The 22,551-nt window shown below is 43.1% G+C and overlaps 1 protein-coding gene across 5 annotated transcripts in view; it reads left to right on the top strand.

Annotated features, from left to right (window-relative positions):
• Nucleotides 1–22,258, top strand: part of SLC39A11 (solute carrier family 39 member 11) — a 641,085-nt gene extending 618,827 nt beyond the window's left edge. For all 5 annotated transcript variants that reach the window (XM_073560128.1, XM_073560111.1, XM_073560102.1 and 2 more), the window contains 3 exons: nucleotides 18,398–18,496; nucleotides 19,281–19,439; nucleotides 21,386–22,258. In XM_073560128.1, coding sequence (XP_073416229.1) covers nucleotides 18,398–18,496; nucleotides 19,281–19,439; nucleotides 21,386–21,464 — 337 coding nt within the window. In that variant the 3' untranslated portion in view covers nucleotides 21,465–22,258. The remainder of the gene's footprint in view (nucleotides 1–18,397; nucleotides 18,497–19,280; nucleotides 19,440–21,385) is intronic.
• Nucleotides 22,259–22,551: the final 293 nt, after the last annotated feature.

Here is a 22,551-nt window from a genome sequence, read left to right as displayed (position 1 = left end):
CTTGATGTCAGCTGACATTACACAGCTGACATCAAACCCCAAAAATATTACCCCGAACACCACCGCACCAGGGCAATCAAGAAGAGCCTGGTAAAGCACCAGAATTGGTTCATCTTAATTGATGTGCCAATTCTTGGGCAGCTGTGAGCTGGGAAGACGCCAATTTCTATGGACCTACTCAGCCTGATAATATAAGCCTGGACCTGTCTGCTTTACCTTGGCTGGTTATCAAAAATAAGGGGGACCCACGTAACTTTTTAAATTATTTATTTAATAGTTTCAACTCTCCCTGAACTGCTTTCAGAGTAGAGTGTGCCGAGCATCGCGTCACCAGGTCTTCTATTAGACCGGATGATGTGATGCGGCCCTCCAATCACGGTAATGCCAATAGCCAACATGGCTGTGGCATTACCATGCATGGCGGGGAATTTCCGAATGTTCATTGGCTGTCTAACAGCTGCGACTTTTGGGCCAGGGATGGGCCAATCGAGTAACGAGCATGCCTGAGCACCCCGATGTTCGATCGAGCCGTGGCGAGTATGCTCGCTCATCAATACTGACAATATTTGTGGCACAACTCCACAGCAAGCATACCCAGAGCCTCCTGGCATACTCTGCTAGCAATGACTTTTGTGTCACAGGTTCTAATTCCTTTCAAAGTTTTGTTCTTCTGTTAAGTATTGTAAGTATGATTTTCCCTTCACCTATGACAGCACACCTGAGAGAGGGATCCACCCCGCCAGGACAGGAACCTACTGAAATATAAGGGGCGGTACCTCCCCCGCTTCAGTTGGGTTCCTGTCCTGAAAGGGAATCCCATACTGACAGCGGTGGGGCCTGTCATGGATTAAGGAAGACCCAGGCCCATCCCGGCGTGGGAAGAGCAGGTTACCTTACCTGTAGCGCCCGCCGTCGGGTGTCTGGCAGCGCAGTCCCCGGGGTCCCCCTGTGACTTCGGGTTCGTGCGGGCACGGCAGGCAGCTCCTAAGCCCTGGACGCTCCACCGCGCCTCTCTCCCCTCGCGCGTGCCCCCGGACCGGCTCCTTAAGATCGTCTAGCGAAGGAGGGCCGGGGGCGTCTTCCGGCCGCTGACGTCGGCAGCGCAGGGCATCCTGGGAGCGCGCCCGGCTGACGTCAGTAAGGCAACGGCAACATGGCACCCGGTGTGACGCCGGCCGGCTTTTTCATGGAGGCTGCAGCGGGCGGTCGCAGGGGGAAGACGCTCATCGGGACCGAGGCAGACTATTTAAAGGAGGATGGCGGTCAGTACGGACAGGTAACCATGGAGTCAGAGCAGGAACGGTCGCCGTCTCCACCGGCTCTGCCTCCTTCACAACCGCTCGGCTCACAAGCACAAGAGTGGTAGCCGATCAAGTGGCAAAAGCAGCAGTCGCCCCAGCCACAGATCGAGGGACTCCTCGATGTCCAGAGAGCACAGGTCACGTGCCCCTCCACAGTCTCCGAGTCCGGTACCCTTGATTACGGGTGGTGAGTGATCTTCGTGAATCTTAGTAAACTGTTTAATAGGGCTCTAGGATCTAAACCTGGTGTTAGAGGCCCTTACAAAAGAACCATTTGAGCCTATTCAACAACTGCCTATAAAATACCTTACCCTGAAGACGATTATATTAGTTGCCCTTACATCGGCCCGTAGAGTAAGTGACTTGCAGTCCCTTTCAGTAAATCCACCTTATACCCATGTATATCGGGATAGGGTTGTGTTAAAAATAAACCCCGCGTATCTACCTAAGGTAGTGTCGGATTTCCATCATAGTCAGGAAGGGTTACGGAGTGTCAAAGGGGACCATTGCCAGATGGATTAGGGAGGCCATTAGTATAGCCTACTCAGCTAGTGGTGTTCCGATTCCTGACGGCATCAAGGCTCATTCCACCAGAGCCGTCGTGACCTCCTGGGCCGAAAAGGCAGAGAGGTGTATCAATTGATCAAATTTGTAAGGCCGCTACCTGGGCCTCACCATCAACCTTCTTTAGACACTATAAACTAAACCTATCCTCCTCTGCTGACGTAACCTTTGGTGGAAGGGTGATGCAAGCGGTGGTCCCTCCCTAAGGTGTTTCGAAGTCTCCAAAAATCTCTCAGGTGTGCTATCATGGGTGAAGGGAAAACCACCATGGTTACTTACTGGTAGCCGTTTTTTTCCGGAACCCATGACAGCACACGTATATTCCCCCCCTTTTCACCGTATGGGTGTGCACTCTAGTAGGGTGTATTTGTTTGATGTGGTGTTTGATAAACATGTAACTAACCGGGAAGTCCTCTAATGCTCTGTAACCAACTGAAGCGGGGGAGAGGTACCGCCCCTTATATTTCAGTAGGTTCCTGTCCTGGCGGGACGGATCCCTCTCTCAGGTGTGCTGTCATGGGTTCAGGAAAAACCGACTACCGGTAAGTAACCATGGTGGTTTTCTGGACCTGCGCCTTTCACCAGAATGGGGGGGCCCCATTCTTCCTTTTCAACTGGTGCCAGGGTCTCTTTAGCTATTGAGGTGGCATGCAGGCATGAGATCACTGCACATGCCAAAAGCCATGTCTGTTACCGCACATGCGCAGGATGTAGAGATCAAAGAGGGCTTGAATGGGACATCAGTCATATCTCTGTAAGCGTAATAGCGGCTGAAAGGGAGAGACTGTAAATCGCTGAGCATGCACCTTTTGGACTAGTCCTGATTAGTAGATGAATGCTGTGAAGACACAAAACTTGCTGGTATTAGCTTATAGGTGTAAATCATGCTGTCAGGCTCACTTTAAATGTCTGGGATAAGACCACCCCTTAAAAGGGAATCTGTCACAGCAATTTGTTGCTGTTTCAATACAATCAGTGTTTTATAAGCAGGAGATTATCACTACAGAACTTGGTGTCTCTTGCCTCCTAATCCAACCAATCCCCCAGCACTGATCAGCAGCTTTCTACCTATGCACAGTGTGCACAGAAAGCTGCAAATCAGTGGTGTGCATGGGGTTATACAGAGCTCAGCATTCAGAGGTCTGCTAGATTTACAGCAGTGAAAACTGTGATTGTATCAAAATGAGAGCAAGCAACCCAACAAGGGACACATCGCTGGAATCAGGGTCTCTGCCCCTACACCATGCTGTTCTCAGATTACATAGCAAAAACATTCTGACAGTTTTTAATTAAGGCTTTGCTCACATGCTGCATTTTTTTGTCAGCAGCCAAAAACCTGCTCCCTTGGCAATACAAACGCTGCATTCAAAACACCCATTTTGTGGCATTTTTGTCTCTTTTTTTTGGGTGCAGATAAAGTGTGCTGTGTGTACAGTACATGTGTTTTTTTTCACTTTCCTATTACTTTCTATGGATGAAATATCATTGCAAGAACTCTGAAAGATATTACATGCTGCAGTTTTAAAAAATGCGTGTGCATGTGATTTCTGAAATCACATAACTTTTACTGATACTGTAAAAAGCAGCTTTTAATTTATATTAAAAAAAAATATTGCTTGCTAACATCGCGTTAGGCTACGTTCAAACGCTGAGTACCGTATTTGGTGTGTTTTTTATGTTGTTGAACCTATTATGTAAATTCGGTTACTTGCATTTTTTACATGCGTTTTTATCACGTTTTTGGCGCTGCACTTTTTGTTGTGTCATGTTATAAATAAAGCTGCTTTTCTTTTGATACTTCCTAGTATTTGGTTCTGACAAAACTTTGTTGATAGTCATGTGTGGATTACATGCGTTTACTTGTGGATTTTCTGTATTTAATGCAATTTTTTCAGAATATCTGCACATAAAACTTGCAAGAGGAATTGACATATTGCAGACGTGAAACGCGCACCAGAGGACAGTTTGCGCTGTGAAAATTGTTAAAAAAAAATTAGAAAAAACACTGCAGGCATGAGATTTCTATAAATCCCATCCACTTTTCTGGAACTGTAAGACACTGTGTTTTTGGCACAGCAAAATATGCAGCGCCTAAAAATCATTGTCTGAACACAGCTTAAGTCGGAGGAGAAGGTTTTTTCTTATTAGATGTCGTAGAGAAAAATATCAGTTCATAAAGTCACCCTCAGATTGATCATATGGGAGATTAATTATAACTAATGAAGATATAAACTAATTATAAATGGGGAAGTGAAAGTGAATTTACACTTCAACCTCCAGTGAAGTAGGTCCATCTGCAGTGACCAGGTAATTACACCAGAAGATCTGCTCTGAGAACAAGATACCAAGGCTAGCATTCATATATTCAGAGACAGAGAAGTAAAATTCCGAGGCAAGATCTTCCTCTGTTCAAAGCACTAATCTCAGACTTTCTGTAGCCAGTGGTCAGTGATCAATATTGAGGTTTTCATCTATCCCAATATTTATGGGAGATATATTTTCAGTGTCGTCACAAAGGGATGAACATAACGCATTCACTCACTAACACCTACAACTTAATATTCGTCCAGTGGATGATGCTATCCATGCCTTGTTTCACCACTATAGAAAGGTAGAATCATGACAGGAAGCATGACGATATCTCCCAACAGGGACCTCCATGCGCGAAGATATTCTGAAAGTTGGGGATCTCATAATCTGCTAATAATCTAGCACATTCCACAACCAGCCCCGATATGAGCTCACCAAGGGGAGATATGAGGGAATAACCTTGATCTAATAAAACTTAGAGGTTATGTTTCTGTCATTGTTCATTTCTAGAAGACACAGTTCTTTGTGAAAGTTCCATATTCCTAATTGGAGCTCTTCCCTCCATAAAGATAAGAGCCATTCCTGCAACATCAGGATTTTGTATTTTTCTTTTGTTATTCCTTTTATTTTATGTAATTGTATTGTTTTGTTCCCATTTTGTATCATCTTTGTATATTTTTATATAAACTCTGCCCCAATAACCGGTCCAGTAGTGGAATTGGCTGCGGCCTTGTCCATCACTTGTCAGTCAATTGCCTAATTGTCTTGACAACTGGAGGTGGCAGAGTTGTTTTCCAGACAAATTGGGGGCAGCGGTGGGATCTGTGTGATTCCCCATAATGTTTTCCCTGACATCAAACAATACAATGATTTTCACTCACTGCTGCAGTGGATATTCTGGCTATCCAGGGATAATGTGGTGTATTGTGATGTGCTCTTGCGGCTGACAATGGAGTTTTGCAGCCCTGAAGCTTATGGCTTTATATAAAACTTAACAAGGAAGGGTCTCTAGCGATTTCATAAGTGTTCTGATGTCTCCGAGTATTCTGGTCACTGGGGACCAGAGATCAGCCACTCAGACCCTTCTGCTGCCCTTCGTGCGCACCCCGCCTTTTCCCCCAGTGTGATGTGATATCCATTTCCCTGGTGTGTAGGTTGCCGGCTGTACAGGTTGTCCCATGTCGGAGTTCCCTCTGCAGAACAGGTGGGATGTATGGAACAGCTGGGCTCAGATCCAGTTACTGAATCTTCTCATATTGCAGCCATATGTGCAGCTTAACCTCTGAGCTGCTGGAACCAGATCTGCAACCTCATAATGGAAGTTTTACCCTATGGCTTGTAGGAGTGGGACCAGTTGTGAGTAATAAAGCTATAAAGTACAGTAATACCTACCAACCATTCTTTAATATTCAGACCCCGGTGACTTTAGGTTATCTGTGCAGTCTAAACTGCAAACTGGGGACCTATAGCTTCATGGTATGTAATGCTGTAATAAGAAAAAGAAAAACATACATACATGATACTAAACGTAGCTATACATATTAATCTGTCTGTATATAGTATATACGGTGCGCTCAGCAGTCAGTACCGTGCGGTACCCAAGATGCTCATTTCCCTGCACACAGGATGACGGGAGAGCTTGGATTTGCGTATCTCTGCTTCCACCAGGTGTTGCGTTCTGGTTATTGCAGCCTGGCCATTTCTGTATGACATGACCCATCATGTCAAATATTTGCAATTTCACCACAAGATCCTGTGTGTGTACAGTAGTGTCCTAGAAGTGAAGAGTAAGTGATGGCACTGTGGTCTAGCCTCTACCCCACACCTCAATGTTTTGCTTTATTCTGGAAAACATTTTTTTATGGGGGGAGAGGTGAAGAATTTTTAAAACATCTACAGAAAGTCTGCTAAGTAAAGAAGAGGATAATATAATAAAAAGTTTATCTCCTTACATGTGCAGATGTAAACTTTTTTTACCAGGAAATTCTGACTTAAAGGAGTTGTCCACAGGATAGGTGACAACTTACTGATTGGTGCATCAATCAGCAGAACAGGAATTTTTATCACTGATGGGAAGCTTTTAACACCATTACATAATAGCGCAGCAGGTTGGGCATAAATGTGGTCCATCTTGCCGATCGGTGCAAATCCCAGCGGATGGGCACCCACCCATGAACACGTTATCACCTACCGAATGGATAGGAGGGAACTTGTTTTCACCAGCCATTCCTTCTAAAGGGGTTTTCCGATGTTTTTCCTTTTGTACGCCATAGGCTGTAAAAAATGAAGAAAAAAAAACTGAATGTTACCGTCCCATCACTGCTCCTGAGCTGCCTCTCCGCCACCACTCATGACATGGCTGCAGTGGTGAACTCACGACTACAATGCATGTGACCACTGCAGCAAAGCTCTGGGCTCAGTGATCCTGTGCCGACTATCTCCACATCACCACTGAGCCGAGAAAGAGGCAGAGGTCACCTGCACTCTAATTGTGATGCCATTTCTGCAGCCAATCCGCAAAGATCAGGGGAGAAGAAGCAGTGAAGAAGAATCGCTAACTCTTGATTGTTGCTGCTGATCTATTTGTTTGCATATTTAAAATTTTTTTTTTTATATATATATATATATATATATATATATATTAAAGATGGGGAGTGGGATGTGATTAGAGTAACCCCTTAAGCCCCAAGGGTGGTTTGCACGTTCATGACCGGGTCAATTTTTACAATTCTGACCACTGTCCCTTTATGTGGAAATATCTCTGAAACGCTTCCATGGATCCCGGTGATTCTGACATTGTTTTCTTGTGACATATTGTACTTCATGTTAGTGGTAAAATTTATTTCAAATAACTTGCGTTTATTTGTGAAAAAATGGAAATTTGGCGAAAATTTTGAAAATTTTGCAATTTTCCAACTTTGAATTTTTATGCCCTTAAATCACAGAGATACGGCACACAAAAAACTTGATAAGTAACATTTCCCACATGTTTACTTTACATCAGCACAATTTTGGAACCAAAAATTTTTTTTGTTAGGAATTTATAAGGGTTAAAAATTGACCAGCGATTTCTCATTTTTGCAACACCATTTTATTTTTACGGACCACATCACATTTGAAGCCACTTTAAGGGGTCTATATGATAAAAAAATACACAAAAGTGACACCATTCTAAAAACTGCACCCCTTAAGGTGCTCAAAACCACATTCAAGAAGTTTATTAACCCTTTCGGTGTGTCACAGGAATTTTTTGAATATTTAAAAAAAATGAACATTTAACTTTTTTTCACAAAAAAAATACTTCAGGTTCAATTTTTTTTTTTTTTACCAAGGGTAACAGGAGATATTGGACTGCAAAATTTATTGTGCAATTTGTCCTGAGTACGCTAATACCTGATATGTGGGGGGGAACCACTTTTTCTGTGCATGGCTGAGCTCAGAAGGGAAGGAGCGCCGTTTGACTTTTTCAATGCAAAATTGGCTGGAATTCAGATCGGACCCAATGTCACGTTTTGGAGAGCCCCTGATGTACCTAAACAGTGGAAACCCCCCACAATTGACCCCATTTTGGAAACTAGACCCCCCAAGGAACTTATCTAGATATGTGGTGAGAACTTTGAACCCACAAGGGCTTCACAGAAGTTTATAACGTACAGCGGTACAATTAAAAAATCATATTTTTTCCACAAAAATTATCTTTTCACCCCCCAATTTTTATTTTCCCAAGGGTAACAGGACCCTAAAAGTTATTGTGCAATTTGTCCTGAGTACGCTGATGCCCCACATGTGGGGGTAAACCACTATTTGGGCGCATGGCAGAGCTCGGAAGGGAAGCAGCGCCATTTGACGTTTTTGGCTGGAATTGAGATTGGACACCATGTCGCATTTGGAGAGCCCCTGATATACCAAAACAGTGGAAACCCACCACAAATGACACCATTTTGGAAACTAGACCCCCCAAGGAACTTATCTAGATGTGTGGTGAGCACTTTGACCCCTCCAGTGATTCACAGAAGTTTATAACGCCTGGCCGTGAAAATAAAAAAATCGTATTTTTTCCACAAACTATCTTTTAGTCACCAATTTTTTTATTTTCCCAAGGGTACCAGGAGAAATTGGACCCCAAAAGTTGTTGTCCAATTTGTCCTGAGTACGCTGACACCCCATATGTGGGAGAAAACTACTGTATGGGCACACGTCGGGGTTCGGAAGGGAAGTAGTGACGTTTTGGAATGCAGACTTTGATGGAATGGTCTGCGGGTGTCATGTTGCCTTTGGAGAGCCCCTAATGTATCTAAACAGTGTAAACCCCCCACAAATGACCCCATTTTGGAAACTAGACCCCCTAAGGAACTTATCTAGATGTGTGGTGAGCACTTTGAACCCCCAAGGGCTTCACAGAAGTTTGTAATGCCCGGGCATGAAAATAAAATAATCGTATTTTTTCCACAAACATGATCAATTAGTCCCCAATTTTTTTTATTTTCCCAAGGGTAACAGGAGAAATTGAACCCCAAAAGTTGTTGTCCAATTTGTCCTGAGTACGCTGATACCCCATATGTGGGAGAAAACTACTGTAAGGGCACAAGTAGTAACGTTTTGGAATGCAGACTTTGATGGAATGGTCTGCATGTGTCATGTGCGTTTGGAGAGCCCCTGATGTACCTAAACTATTGAAACTCCCCACAAGTGACCCCATTTTGGAAACTAGACCCCCCACGGAACTTATCTAGATGTGTGGTGAGCACTTTGAACCCCCAGGTGCTTCACAGAAGTTTATAACGCCCGGGCGTGAAAATAAAAAAATCATTTTTTTCCACAAAAATGATATTTTTGCCCCCAATTTTTTATTTTTCTAAGGGTAACAGGAGAAACTGGACCCCAAAAGTTGTTTTGCAATTTGTCCTGAGTAGGCTGATACTCCATATGTGGGGGTAAAACACTGTTTGGGCGCATGGCAGAGCTTGGAAGGGAAGGAGCACCATTTGACTTTTTCAACTCAGAATTGGCTGGAATTGAGATCAGACGCCATGTTGCATTTGGAGAGCACGTTATGTGCCCAAACAGTGGAAACCCCCCAATTATAACTCCAACCCTAACCCCAACACACCCCTAACCCTAATCTCAGCCCTAACCCTAGCCCTGGCCCTAACCCTAGCCCTAACCCTAACAGGAAAATGGAAATAAATACATTTTTTTTATTTTATTATTTTTCCCTAACTAAGGGGGTGATAACGGGGGGTTTGATTTACTATTTATGGCGGTTTTTATGTTTGGCAGCTGTCACACGCTAAAAGACGCTTTTTATTGTAAAAATAATTTTTGCATCACCACATATTGAGAGCTATAATTTTTCCATATTTTGACCCACTGAGTCATGTGAGGTCTTATTTTTTGCGGGACGAGTTGACGTTTTTATTGGTACTATTGGTACCATTTTCGGGCACGTGACATTTTTTGATCGCTTTTTATTCCGATTTTTGGGACGCAGAATGAACACAAACCAGCGTTTCATGAATTTCTTTTGGGGGGGGGGGTGTTTACACTGTTCCGCGTGCGGTAAAATTGATAAAGCCCTTTTATTCTTCGGGTCAGTACGGTTACAGTGATACCTCATTTATGTCGTTTTTTTTATGTTTTTTCGGTTTTATGCAATAAAAACTTTTATATAAAAAATAATTATTTTTGCATCGCTTTATGCTGCGAGCTATAACTTTTTTATTTTTTCGCTGATGATGTTGTATAGCGCCTCGTTTTTTGCGGGACAAGATGACGTTTTCAGCGGTGCCATGGATATTTATATGCGTCTTTTTGATCGTGCGTTATGGCACTTTTTGTTCGGCGGTATGATAATAAATCATTATTTTTTGCTTAGTTTTTTACTTTTATTTTTTAAGGGGTTCGATAAAGGGGTTAACTAATGGGACAGTTTTATAGGGCAGGTCGTTATGGACGCGGCGATACCAAATATGTGTACTTTTATTGGTTTTTTTTTTATTTCCAAAAAATGAATTTATTGGGGGAATATTTTTTTTTTTTTCTAATTAATTTGGCGATTTTTTTAAAATTATTCCAACACTTTTTTTTTTAACATTATTACATTGTCCCAGGTGGGACATCACTGTCCTGTGACAGATCGCTGATCTGTCACATCACAGATCACTGTGACAGATCAGCGATCTGTCACAGGCACTGCTGCAGACTTCCTCATGCCTGCGCTTTGCAGGCAGTGAGGAAGTCAGCTCCCTGCAGGCCCCTGAAGGTCCCCGTCACCATCTTGGATTCGGGGGCCTGCAGGGAAGGAGCCCCCCGCAGCAGCGCTGCACATTGCGCTGCCGTGGGGGGCTCAGGGAAGCATGGAGGGAGCCCCCTCCCTGACGATGCTTCCCTTTTAACCCCCGGTACACCGCGATCATGTAACGTTTTTTTGAGACGCCGGACCGGCTATTTTAATCGGATCCGGCAAAAACTGGACGCGCCGCATTGCCATCCGGCGCAATGCAGCGGCAATGAAACAGCACGGGGAAAAAGCCGGATCTGGTCGTAACAGGCGCCGGATCAGGAAGTCCGGTTTTTCGCCGCACCATGCCGGATACCGAAAGCCTGAAGTCTGAAAGTAGCCTAAGGGGTTAAAGAAATAAAAGATAAGCATATTTGATAAAGTCACATCCATAAAAGTCTGATCAATCAAAATATACAATTATCTCATTTGGTATACGCCGTAAGAAGGAAAAAAAAAAAAAAGAATCAAAACTCCAGAATTTAGATGCTGCAATTCCGCTTCCTGAGGCGGCACAGTAGCGTAGTCGACCACTCCAAAAATGCAGACAGGCAGAGCGCAAAGTGACTTCCGTCTACCTCATTTGTTGTCTCTGTTGGGATTTCCGTCCTACTCCTGTCCTTTAGGGCTTCAGACAGATGACTCGACAGCCACAATTGTGTGGCCCAAATGTAATGTTACCAGCCTAACTAAGAGTTTCTCCAACTCTTGATGGAGCTCCACAGCATGTCCACACTACAGGAAAATTATCCCAGCCAATTGCTCGGGTCTGGGACGGCGAGACACCAGTGATCATTAGTATATTTGGGAATATAACTTTCTGCAATTCTGAAACTTTCTTTTAGACTTTGTGGGTCTGTGCACCAGAGATTTGCCAGAAAGTAGTCATGAATTTTTTATCTTTTTTTTTTCTTTAAAAAGTGAAAGAGGTGAGGTGTTACTATACTTCCAATAGGAGTTGGCTTACATTATTGTTGTAGACTTTCTGGCACACAACCGCCAAAGATCCGACAAATTTATTAAAAGGCGTGCGCTCAATGAAAATCTAGCACTTCTCACAAGTGAGGGTTTGCTACAGTTGTATCCAGTCTAGACAACTCTCTGCGTCCTGCTGTCATGATCGCCTGATGCATGGTCTATAGACAGTATACAATCATGTCAGGACAGGTGCATGTTTTATTATGGGAGTGAAACAGCCTGACTATGCTGCTCGCGGACCAGGAAAGTTTGTGCACCCCGGCTCTGGAAGCTACGTCCGGCTCAGGACTGTTCCATTTCATCACTTCGTCATGACTAACGGCCGTCCTTGGTCACATAGTTGTATGAGCCTCATACATAAAGTGAGCGTCCGGTGGGACACTGGAAGCCTCTGTTCTGCTCCATAAGAAAGAAGTCTTTGTGGTGACAAGGCTTTAAATCCAGTCACCAGAGGTTCTTCGTGCCAAACCAGGGGGGCAGGAATCTGACTACCAGCACATTCTTGTACTCTTCAGTAATGGGAAAGGGATATTAATGTAACCCATTCCTGGCCTCAGAGGTGTTTCTTCCATATGATGTCTGTATATGAATGACAGCGCTGGGTAGTGGAGTCCCAATCCCCAAACACCAGCTTCAACAGGAGTCCTGTGCCTCCATATACAACATGTCAGGTGTGAGAAGTGTCAGTAACCTGGCTGTGCTCCTGTTAATGGTTAATCCTCCACGTAACACATAGGCCCCTCTATACACAGATCCTTAACAAATGGTGACATTGTGGGGTCTGTTTTTCTCTGCATGAAAAAAATTCTGTAATGGACTTTTCTATTCTACAAAGCTGCTTTTTGAGACCACCATGATTTTAGGGCTCATTCACACGTGAGCTTTTCTTGTACGAGTGCTATTTGTGGTTTTCCTGGATACCACACATACCTTTGACTAGCCCCATAGACTATCACATGTCCGTGATTTTTTTATAGACCGAGTGGTTTGTGCAAAATCGTGTAGACATGTCCGATGTTGATCCAAGTGTTGGGTCAAATCTGGCAATTAAAGTCATTGGGACTGTCAAAAATTTGAGCAGCGATTGGATGCCATCCGTTATTCACTGATTGACGAGAGAAAAAAGAAAATTTCTCTGTACTTTCCTATCGGAGAAAAACTGATGTTTTCTGATGACACTTTGATGTAAATCTGATTAAGAACACTGATTAAACACTCGTACGAAAAATATCACTGACATGTGCATGAGCTCTTAGGATAAGGACCCTGTCAAAGGACTCATCTGCTTTAATGTTTTTTTGACACTCCGGACCTCAAGCAGGTCATATTTTCAGGACTTCACAAATCAGAAAATGTCACTAATTGTCAGTAAATCAGAAATTGCTACACACACATGTTCCAAACCTTGTTGGGTATAGTTGAGGTCTGGCGATAAGAATCTCTTTAAAAATCTCCTTGTCCATGCACTTTACATTTAGGACCCCCCATACGCATTTTATTTACTCCTGCTGCAAATGGGAAACTGGCCAGCTAATTCCCTATGGTTACTTAGATGAGAAAACCTTTGTCCATGTGAGCTTACAATCTAGAAGGATGGAGTGGTTATTACTATGGTCACATCAATAACAGAACATGCACTGCAGAGAATGGTGGTCTAATAACTGCAAGGTATATGGGATGCCTGTGGCCCTAGAGCTCTGGAATAAGTCATCTTCTTACATTTTTACATTCACTTTTGCTCGGGAATTTTTTTGGCCACATTCAGTCCACATTGTGCATCATCTCAGGCTGTGGACCTTCATATAATGTCCATTAGGTTGGCAGCAGACTGTGAAGATGGTGTCAATTTTTGCTGTGCAGTGTTTCCTCATGCTCTCTATAGTGTTTATATCTAGAGAAAAAATGAGTTATTAGTAAATTCTCTCAGACTAGAAATCCCACATGGAAAATGTTACGTGGAGTCGGCCGCTGCCTGTCCTGCAGGATGTGGCTGGGAAGTGAAGGACCTGACTAGAGGTCATTGTGCCCTGTGTGTATGTTTTCTGTCTGGTCCCTCAGGACATCCCTTGCAGAACCATGCTGTGTATCGTCTGCTGTTAACCTGAAAACGGTGTAAGTACATACCTGCTAACCCCTATACATCTGTCTCATTATATGCCTTGGTTTGGACCAACGTATGAAAAACATGTGATTTTCATTTAGAAAACAAACAGACCATTAACAACTTTGTGTCATACATATGTATGTTATTTTTTTAAATCCACATGGCGTCCATTTTTATACATCAGCAGTTAATAAATTCTACAAGATCAAAGAGTTTTCTATGTTAATAATTGCAATGTACCTGTAAATATCAGATGATCTGTATGGGATCTAATGTTTTGTTTATGGGCACTCATAGACTTGAATAGCCGAGTTTCATCCAAAATAAGGAAGACACTATGGCAAGTTGTGTATTTTTTTCACACATTTACACTCTGCCCATGTGAAAAAGTGGTCATCTGAACAGCCCTATTGAGTAATATTGGTCCATCGGAAAGCACACATGCGTATAATGCTTTTGTCTGAACAAGCCCTATACCAAATGGCACCAATGCTGGGAGAACCACATTTGGAGACCCCTAATTCGGCACAGGTAATAGGCACAGGTGATAGGCTGGTCCAATCATCCCAAGGAATGGCAATACTGTATATGTTAGTAAAATTACAGTTGTCCTGAAAAGTTTGCATACTCCTGCAGAATGTTTGCTTTCTTGGCCTTTTTTATGAGAATATGAATGATAACACTAAAACTTTCTCCACTCATGGTTAGTGGTTGGTTGGGTGAATCTATTTATTGTCAAACTATTGTGTTTTCTCTTTTCAAATTATAATGACTACCCAAAACATCCAAATGACCCCGATCAAAAGTTTACATACCCCATTTCTTAATACCGTTTATTGCCCCCTGTAACATCAATGGCAGCTTGAAGTCTTTTGTGGTAGTTGTGGATGAGGTTCTTTATTTTCTCAGATGGTAAAGCTGCCCACTCTTCTTGGCAAAAAGCCTCCAGTTCCTGTAAATTCCTGCGCTGTCTAGCATGAATTGCACGCTTGAGATGTCCCCAGAGTGGCTCAATGATATTGAGGTCAGGAGACCGAGTTGGCCACTCCAGAACCTTCACTTTGTTCTTCTGTAGTCAATGCAAGGTCGACTTGTTTTGGATCGTTGTCATGTTGAAACGTCTAAGTACGTCCCATGCGCAGATGATTGCAAATTTGCCTCCAGTATTCCTCTTTCCTTTAACTTTGACCAAGTGTTCTGTGCCTTTGTAGCTCACACATCCCCAAAACATTAGCGACCCACCTCTGTGCTTTACAGTAGGAATGGTGTTTCCTTTTATCGTAGGCCTTGTTGATCTCTCTCCAAATGTAACATTTATGGTTGTGGCCAAAAAGTTCAATTTTGGTCTGATCACTCCAAATTACCTTGTTTCAGAATTTTTTTAGTCTGGTCTCTGTGCTGTTTTGCGTATTGTAGGTGAGATACTTTGTGGCATTTGCGCAGTAATGGCTTTCTTCTGGCGACTCGACCATGCAGCCCATTTTTTTTCAAGTGCTTCCTTATTGTGTATCTTGAAACAGCCACACTGCTAGTTTTCAGAGAGTCCAGTATTTCAGCCGATGTTGACTGTGGCTTTTTCTTTGCATCCCAAACAATTTTCCTGGCATTTGTGGGCAAAATTTTTGTTTGTCTACCTGACCGTGGTTATGTTTTTACAGATCCCCTGATTTTCCATTTGTTAATCACATTTTGAACACTGCTGACTGGCATTATCAATTCCTTAGATATGTTTTTGTATCTCTTTCCTGTTTTATACAGTTCAACTACCTTTTCCCGTAGATCCGTTGACAATTATTTTGCTTTCCCCATGACTCACAAATCAGAAACGTCAGTGTACGTTCCTCCCGTGCCAATGCCTTTTAATCAATAAAGAATTTTCACGACAGAACGGTGAGTGCCATCACTTTTTTTCTGTTTTGTACATAATCAGATTACATGTTTGCTTTTCTGGATTGAGCACCCGTTCGGACGGTAGTTTGGCAGTCTGTCCTGGTGTGTGATTTTGGACTGAATAGCAGTCATGGAACTGCTTAGGGGTTAAGGAGCAGTGCCGAATCTCCTTTCTCTTCTATTTATTTTGTTATACACTAGTATATATGGTAAGTACACCACATTAGATGTGATGCATCTGAAAGTACCTGGGATCTTGTAGTGATGATGTGAGCCTGGCTGGTGCATTCAGAATAGATTGGAGCGGGTTAGAGTAAGTAGAGAATGAGGCTATCTGCACAGAAAGAGATTTCTATTGAAAACCACCTTATGAAACGCTCTTTATTTGGGGAGTAGTTTGAGGAGTTTTTCGTTTTCTCAAGCGAGTTTGAAAATATTTTCAAGCATTTTTGGCAGAGATTTTTTTTCTTAAAGCTTTTTTTTTGCAGCCTTTTGATTGGACAGTACCTAGTCTGGAGACCCTTCAAAGAAGTGAAGTTACCTTGCTGTAGATAATCTCTGAAAGGCGGTGGCCATATCTTTATATCTGCCAAACCTGGCTACAGGTTCGCTTTAATTGATGTGTAGAAATATTTTTTTGACTCTTGTATACCCACATTGCTTTTCAAGCAGAAGGCGCTTCAGGAAAATGCTGGTGGCGTGTTTTCTGATCTCTCCTTGAACGTATTTTGTGGTCAATTTTCCACCAGTGTTTTCTTTTTCAGTTGCATATATAACGTAATGATGGCTTTGACGCGGAAGCCGCCGAAAGAATGGTCCAGTCACTTCTTTTAGCCATTTCAGGGTTTTTTGAGTCCTGAAGAGGTTAAAAGAAGTGACAAAAGATGGAATATGTCTTGACATTGCTCTGCATATGTTAATTCAATTTTTTTAAGCATTTTAGCGCTTTTTCAGGTGTGTTCAAGGCAGAATCCACCATGTACACATATACCCTAAGCATTTTGGCCAATTCCATAAGAAGGAAATGACAGGAGTATATAAGTGATTGAAGATAAGCCATCAAGCATTACTCTTAAGGGCCCGTTACACGTAGCGATATCGCTAGCAATATCGCTGTAACGTCACTGGTTTTGTGACGTAGCAGTGATATTGCTAGCGATATCGCTACATGTGACACTTGCCTCCGACCGGCTCCCCCGCGATGATCGCTGATCGCGCGAGAACGTCCTGGACCATTTCTCGTCAGCCGATTCCTGCTGGGCTTCCTGTGGCGCCGACGAGCGACGCGTGGACGCGGGTGGGAGGACGTCAGGATCGCCTCGTCTGACAGGTAAGTAGCGACCCCCGACCACTGCCATGTCGCTGGTGAGATCTGCCTGTGTGGCAGCTCACTAGCGACCACTTAGCGATGCACCAACGATCCATATCGTCGTCGGGATCGCTGGTGCATCGCTATGTGTAACGGTACCCTTAGATTATGGGCGTTGTACACTGTGGTTACAGTCAGGGTTCGATACAGATCAGGAATAGTGATAAGAGAGTATACTTGTTGCTTGGGTGTCCTCCGAGTATTTTGGCGTGCTCGGAGATTTCGTTTTTGTGTCTCATCTGCATGATTTGCGGCTGCTAGACAGCTTGAAAACATGTGTTGATTGCCTGTTAGTTAGGGAATTCCCACATGTATTCAGCCTGTCTACAAGTCGCAAATCATGCAGCTGAGACGACGAAAACTAAATCTCCGAGCACGCCAAAATACTCGGAGGACACCCGAGCATGCTCGGGAAAACCGAGCAACGAGTATACTCGCTCATCACTAATCAGGAATAAATGCAAAGTTTCAATGTAGTAAAATTTGATCTCTCTGCATTTATGCATTTATTTAGTGCACGTCTTTGATTTCCAGGTAATATGTAGATATGCTTGTGACCTCCTCCCACTCTCTACACCTGCTCTCCTTCTTCTGCAGAGTTGGATTTATTTGTCCCCTCTACCATCCGAGCACACATGCGCTCCACTAACAATAAGGTCCTGTACACTAGGAAACCAAGATGTTATAGTAACCATTTGCCCTGAGTATCCAACCTCAGGCTTCCTGTGGCAGGAGGTGGCACTGGGAGCAGCAGGGTGAGACTCAGTGCATGTTGTGTTAGTTCAGGTGATGGGAGCCGGGCTGGCCTTTGAGAGAGAGATGGTGGAGCGGAACACGCGTGTTATTTCAGATGTGAGAGAAAAGGAGGGATATTTAGATTCTTCCGTGGTCTGGATCCTGCCTGGAAGAACAGGCTCATTGTGAACGAAGCCAGGAGCGAAAGCTCTGTGACTCGGAGCTGTAATCAGCTGCACTTTGGGTAACAGGACCGTATAATTAACCCCTTTGATGGGCGGAGGCCATTGTGGAAGTGCGGTTCCCTGAGGTTAATTCCACTGCACTCTGAGTGACTCCGTCAGCCTCGGTGAGCCTCATCTGTTCATTTTCATTTTACAGTGTCGGGTTGCTTTTTTTTTTTTTTCCAACTAATTGTTTGTGCAGTAGCACATGAATAGGACAAGGCACAAATATCCTTTCCAGCAACATTTGTCAAGAAAGAGACTAGTAGATTGTATTAGAAGGAATCCATTGTACTACATCTCTTAGCGTCCCATCCCAGGAGTCAGGAGAAGCAGAGAGGGTGCAGTCTTCAGGTAAGGGGAGGTGTCTCCATGCACCATAAATACACTGCAGATGCCAAAATGTAGGCCTGGCCTACGTGATACAGCGAAACTCACCTGGAGACGTGCGAAGGAGAGAGTACGAGAGGAGGTGATGTCTGTTAGCACGTCCTCCGCACTGGGGTCACCCTGAGGAGAAGCATTGTCTGCAGTGATCATTACACTACTTGTATAGAATTCAAATAATGACGTGATCTAATGTATGAGATTGTGCCAGACAGTACGTGTACATCATTAGATTTTATTATGATTATTTTTTAGGAATTTAGCTGTGGGAATAGGGATACAGAATTTCCCAGAAGGCCTTGCAGTCAGCCTTCCGCTCCGAGGGGCAGGAGTGTCTACATGGAAGGCGTTTTGGTAAGTTCACCATTGGACCTTGTTTCTATGTTGAAGACATGGGATTTTGGCTGCAATTCTTCCATAAAGACCACTTTTGGTCAGACTTCTACAAGCAGTAAATGGGTCCTGCTGGTTGCTGTCAGTTCTGAGCTGATGGCACAGCTGGTCATTTTGCTTGGGTGACCACTGCATCTACGAGCACTTAACATTGACCATTTTTTTTACGTTTGAGAAATACGGGCGGATAAACCCATCATGTAATACTCTCAGGGAGGCGTCTGTTTGACTCCAAGTTTATTCTACAGCAAGACAATGACACCAGTCACCAGTTTTTTCATGCATAAATCAATACCACGACTTTCCTCAGTGCCTGTGCTGCGTTCCAGAAAGTTGTATATTATGTCCTGACTCCCCTTTATATTCCCCAAAAGAATAAACCAAAAGCCTAGATCTGGGGGCAAAAAAAAAAGCCATATGAATCTTGACTTATGTTGTGTTTTAGACACTATGTCTTTGTCAATTGAGTCACAAAAAAAGTAAAAGGAGTGAATTAAAACGCCAAAATGCACAAAAAAGTGGCACAAAGTAAGCCAATCAAAAACTGGTGTAAAGTTAGTGTCTGAAGATGCGCCACGTTGCATCGTGCATCAACGTGAGTTTGGCGCATTTGCAGGCTGTGTAAGTGTAGGACCGGATTAGTAACTCACGTCACACGGATACATTATTATAATGCTCGCCCATGGGCCACCACCGTCTACATTATCAGGAAAGATGTTAAGTGATTGTGTCCTTTCGTTGACAGGTACGGGCAGCTGAGTGGCATGGTTGAACCCATTGCTGGTGTATTAGGAGCTGTAGCCATATCCCTGGCAGAACCACTGTTGCCCTATGCTTTGGCCTTCGCTGCAGGCGCTATGGTGTACGTGGTAATGGATGACATTATTCCGGAAGCACAAACTGGGTAAGAATACAGGAAGCAGCTGGAGACTTTCCAGGATAATACCTAAGGTCCGGGCTCTACACTCTTCCTGCAAAATGAGAGAGATCATTATTCATTATATTTACTGAGATGGCCAGTGCAGTAATACACAGGGCAACGTCTATTTCTGGTCATAACGAGCAACAATTACCAGTGTAACATGGGACAGAGCTTATTTACAGGGCATGGGATGTCACAAAATCACCTATTGTTTACACCCGGTTTTTCTGTGAAATGTAATTTTTTATATTACATTTTTTTTTTGTTATTATTCATTTCATTTCTTTATTGGAAGAAAAATCTTGCAAATTCTCACATTGCCTACTTGGATAATATAAAAGTAATATGAGTCCTACTTCTTTGTTGAACACATTAACAGCGGTGTGGTGGACCCTGCGTTATTTATTCGGTATAGAGGTGTTATTAGTTTTTGTACAGGAGGAGGAGGTGAGCTGTGATATCACCCATTGTGAATGGTGGACCCTGCATTATCGACTGTATTTAGATGAGTTATCGGTCATTGTACAGGAAGAGGAGGAGGTGAGCTGTGACAGTACATGTTGTGAATGGTGGATCCTTTGTTATCTACTGTATATACAGGTGTTATCAGTCATTGTACAGGAGGAGGAGGTGAGCTGTGACAGTACATATTGTGAATGGAAAAATATTCAGGATTGAGAGTCCTCAGTAGTTGATACCTTTTAATGGCTAACTGAAAAGATGGTAACACATTGCAAGCTTTCGAGACTGGTAGTCTCGAAAGCTTGCAATGTGTTACCATCTTTTCAGTTAGCCATTAAAAGGTATCAACTACTGAGGACTCTCAATTCTGAATATTTTTCTATCCACTGGCTAACACGGTACAAAGATATACATCTTTCCTGTATTGTGAATGGTGGATCCTTTATCTACTGTATATAGAGGTGTTATCAGTCATTGTACAGGAGGAGGTGAGCTGTTGCATCATCTGTTGTGAATGGTGGATCCTGTGGTATCCACTGTATATGGAGGTGTTATCAGTCATTGTACAAGAGGGGGAGATGGTGAGCTGTGACATCATCTAGTGTGAAAGGTGGACCCTGCGTTTTCTTTTGTATATAGAGGTGTTATCAGTCACGGTACAGGAGGAGGAAAAGATAAGCTGTTGCACTATTGTGAAAGGTGAATCCTGTGTTATCTACTGTATAAAGAGGTGGTATCAGTCATTGTACAGGAGGAGGAGAAGGTGAGTTATGACATATATTATGAATGGGGGATCTTGTGTTATCGACTGTATATAGAGGTGTTATCAATCATTGTATAGGATAGGGAGGAGAGGAGGTGAGCTGTGACACTACTAATTGTGAATGGAGGATCGTGTTATCGACTGTATATAGAGGTGTTATTATCAGTCATTGTACAGGAAAAGATGAGCTGTTACACCACCTATTGTGAATGGCAGATCATGTGTTATCTACTGTATATAGATGTGGTATCAATCATTTTACAGGAGGAGGAGATGGTGCGTTATGTCATCTATTATGAACGGTGGATTCTATTATCTACTGTATATAGAGGTGTTATCAGTCATTGTATAGGAGGGGGAGGAGGTGAGCTGTGACATTGTCTATTGTGAATGGGGGATCCTGTGTCTATTGTGAATGGGGGATCCTTTGTTATCAACTGTATATACAGGTGTTATCAGTCATTGTACAGGAGGGGGAGGAGGAGGATCCTGGATTTTATACTGTAAAACTTGATTTTGATATAAAGTCATACCCTTTAAGAAGCGTTTTACAACGCACATTGCTAAAGAGTGATGTTCGGTCCCCATACCCTTTGCATACAGTATAGTTGTCAGCAGTGCATCCTATGCTCCGATACTGAGGTTGTACAGTATACATATATGATCATACACAATAACTGATGCATCTTTCCTTTCATTGCAGTGGTAATGGTAAGCTGGCCTCATGGACCTGTATCCTGGGCTTCGTAGTGATGATGTCCTTGGACGTCGGTCTGAGTTAATGACAGGAGAAGAGGAGGTGCTGGGCGCCACGTCCCTCATGTTTACACTTTTTGAACAATTATAGTTTTTATAAATGAACGGTGATGATTGGAGGATCAGAGTTGATTTCTGCAGAAATGAATGTTGGATTGCGTTGATTGATATAATATCTTGGGTGTAATATATTATTTGTTGGGGGATGCTTTGTAGAAGCTGATGAAATGTGTAAGAACATGCGGTCCGTTCATTGTACTGGAACAAGCTGTTGTACCAAGTTAATGGGACGGTACCAAGTGCAGCCATGGTAGGATGAGCCTCCAATTCATGGACCACCAAATGTGCGCTCCACCCAGGTGTACTAATCCACACCAGAGACATCATAAGTATGCAAGTCGAGTGACCAAAAAGAACTCACATCTCCAAAATGGCAGCAACTTCCAGACTATTCTTAGATCAGAACCATACCGACATTGGACCAGAACACCGACAAGCACATGGAAGTTTTATTATCTGTCCAAAGAGGAACCATGATTGCACGTTCCTCCATGTAATCCACTATTTCAAGCTTGGAAAATAGAAAGAAACCATCCCTTCTTCCATGATCACACATCCAGGCTTCTATATGTTATGTGCCGATTTTATTTATTTGCTTTGGCCTACGATGTGTCGTGTGAACAAGAGTCTGCCGTACAAGAACAGAACTGTACGACTTGTCCTCGAATGCTTCATCTCTACTACACGGGAGCCCTGGAATATGATTCTGACACCAGTGATGTGAGGGACCAAATAAAAGCTGCAGAGTTTTATGCCGTCATTGTGTTTATTCTGTACTTTGTGCACATCACCGAATCCTGTAATGACAGTGGTCAGGAAATGCTGGGAGTTGTAGTGTCACCACAGCTAGAAAGCCATAGACTCTTATACATAGACATTCGACAAAACATCATACAGATCTTTTTACTTGGGTAGATTTTCTGACCTGAAATTGAGGTGGCTTTACACCTGTGGCATATGGGACAGCGGAGGCACTTCAGGCATTATTACTTTATCGCAGCATTGTTACTTGGGGCCACACAAGCCTTCTACGATTTCTTTCATAGAAGACCA

Source organism: Dendrobates tinctorius, unplaced genomic scaffold (assembly GCF_039654945.1).
Source record: "Dendrobates tinctorius isolate UK_male_01 unplaced genomic scaffold, ASM3965494v1 ptg000014l, whole genome shotgun sequence".
Lineage (NCBI taxonomy): Eukaryota > Metazoa > Chordata > Amphibia > Anura > Dendrobatidae > Dendrobates > Dendrobates tinctorius.
This window is presented reverse-complemented; position numbering and strand designations above follow the sequence as displayed.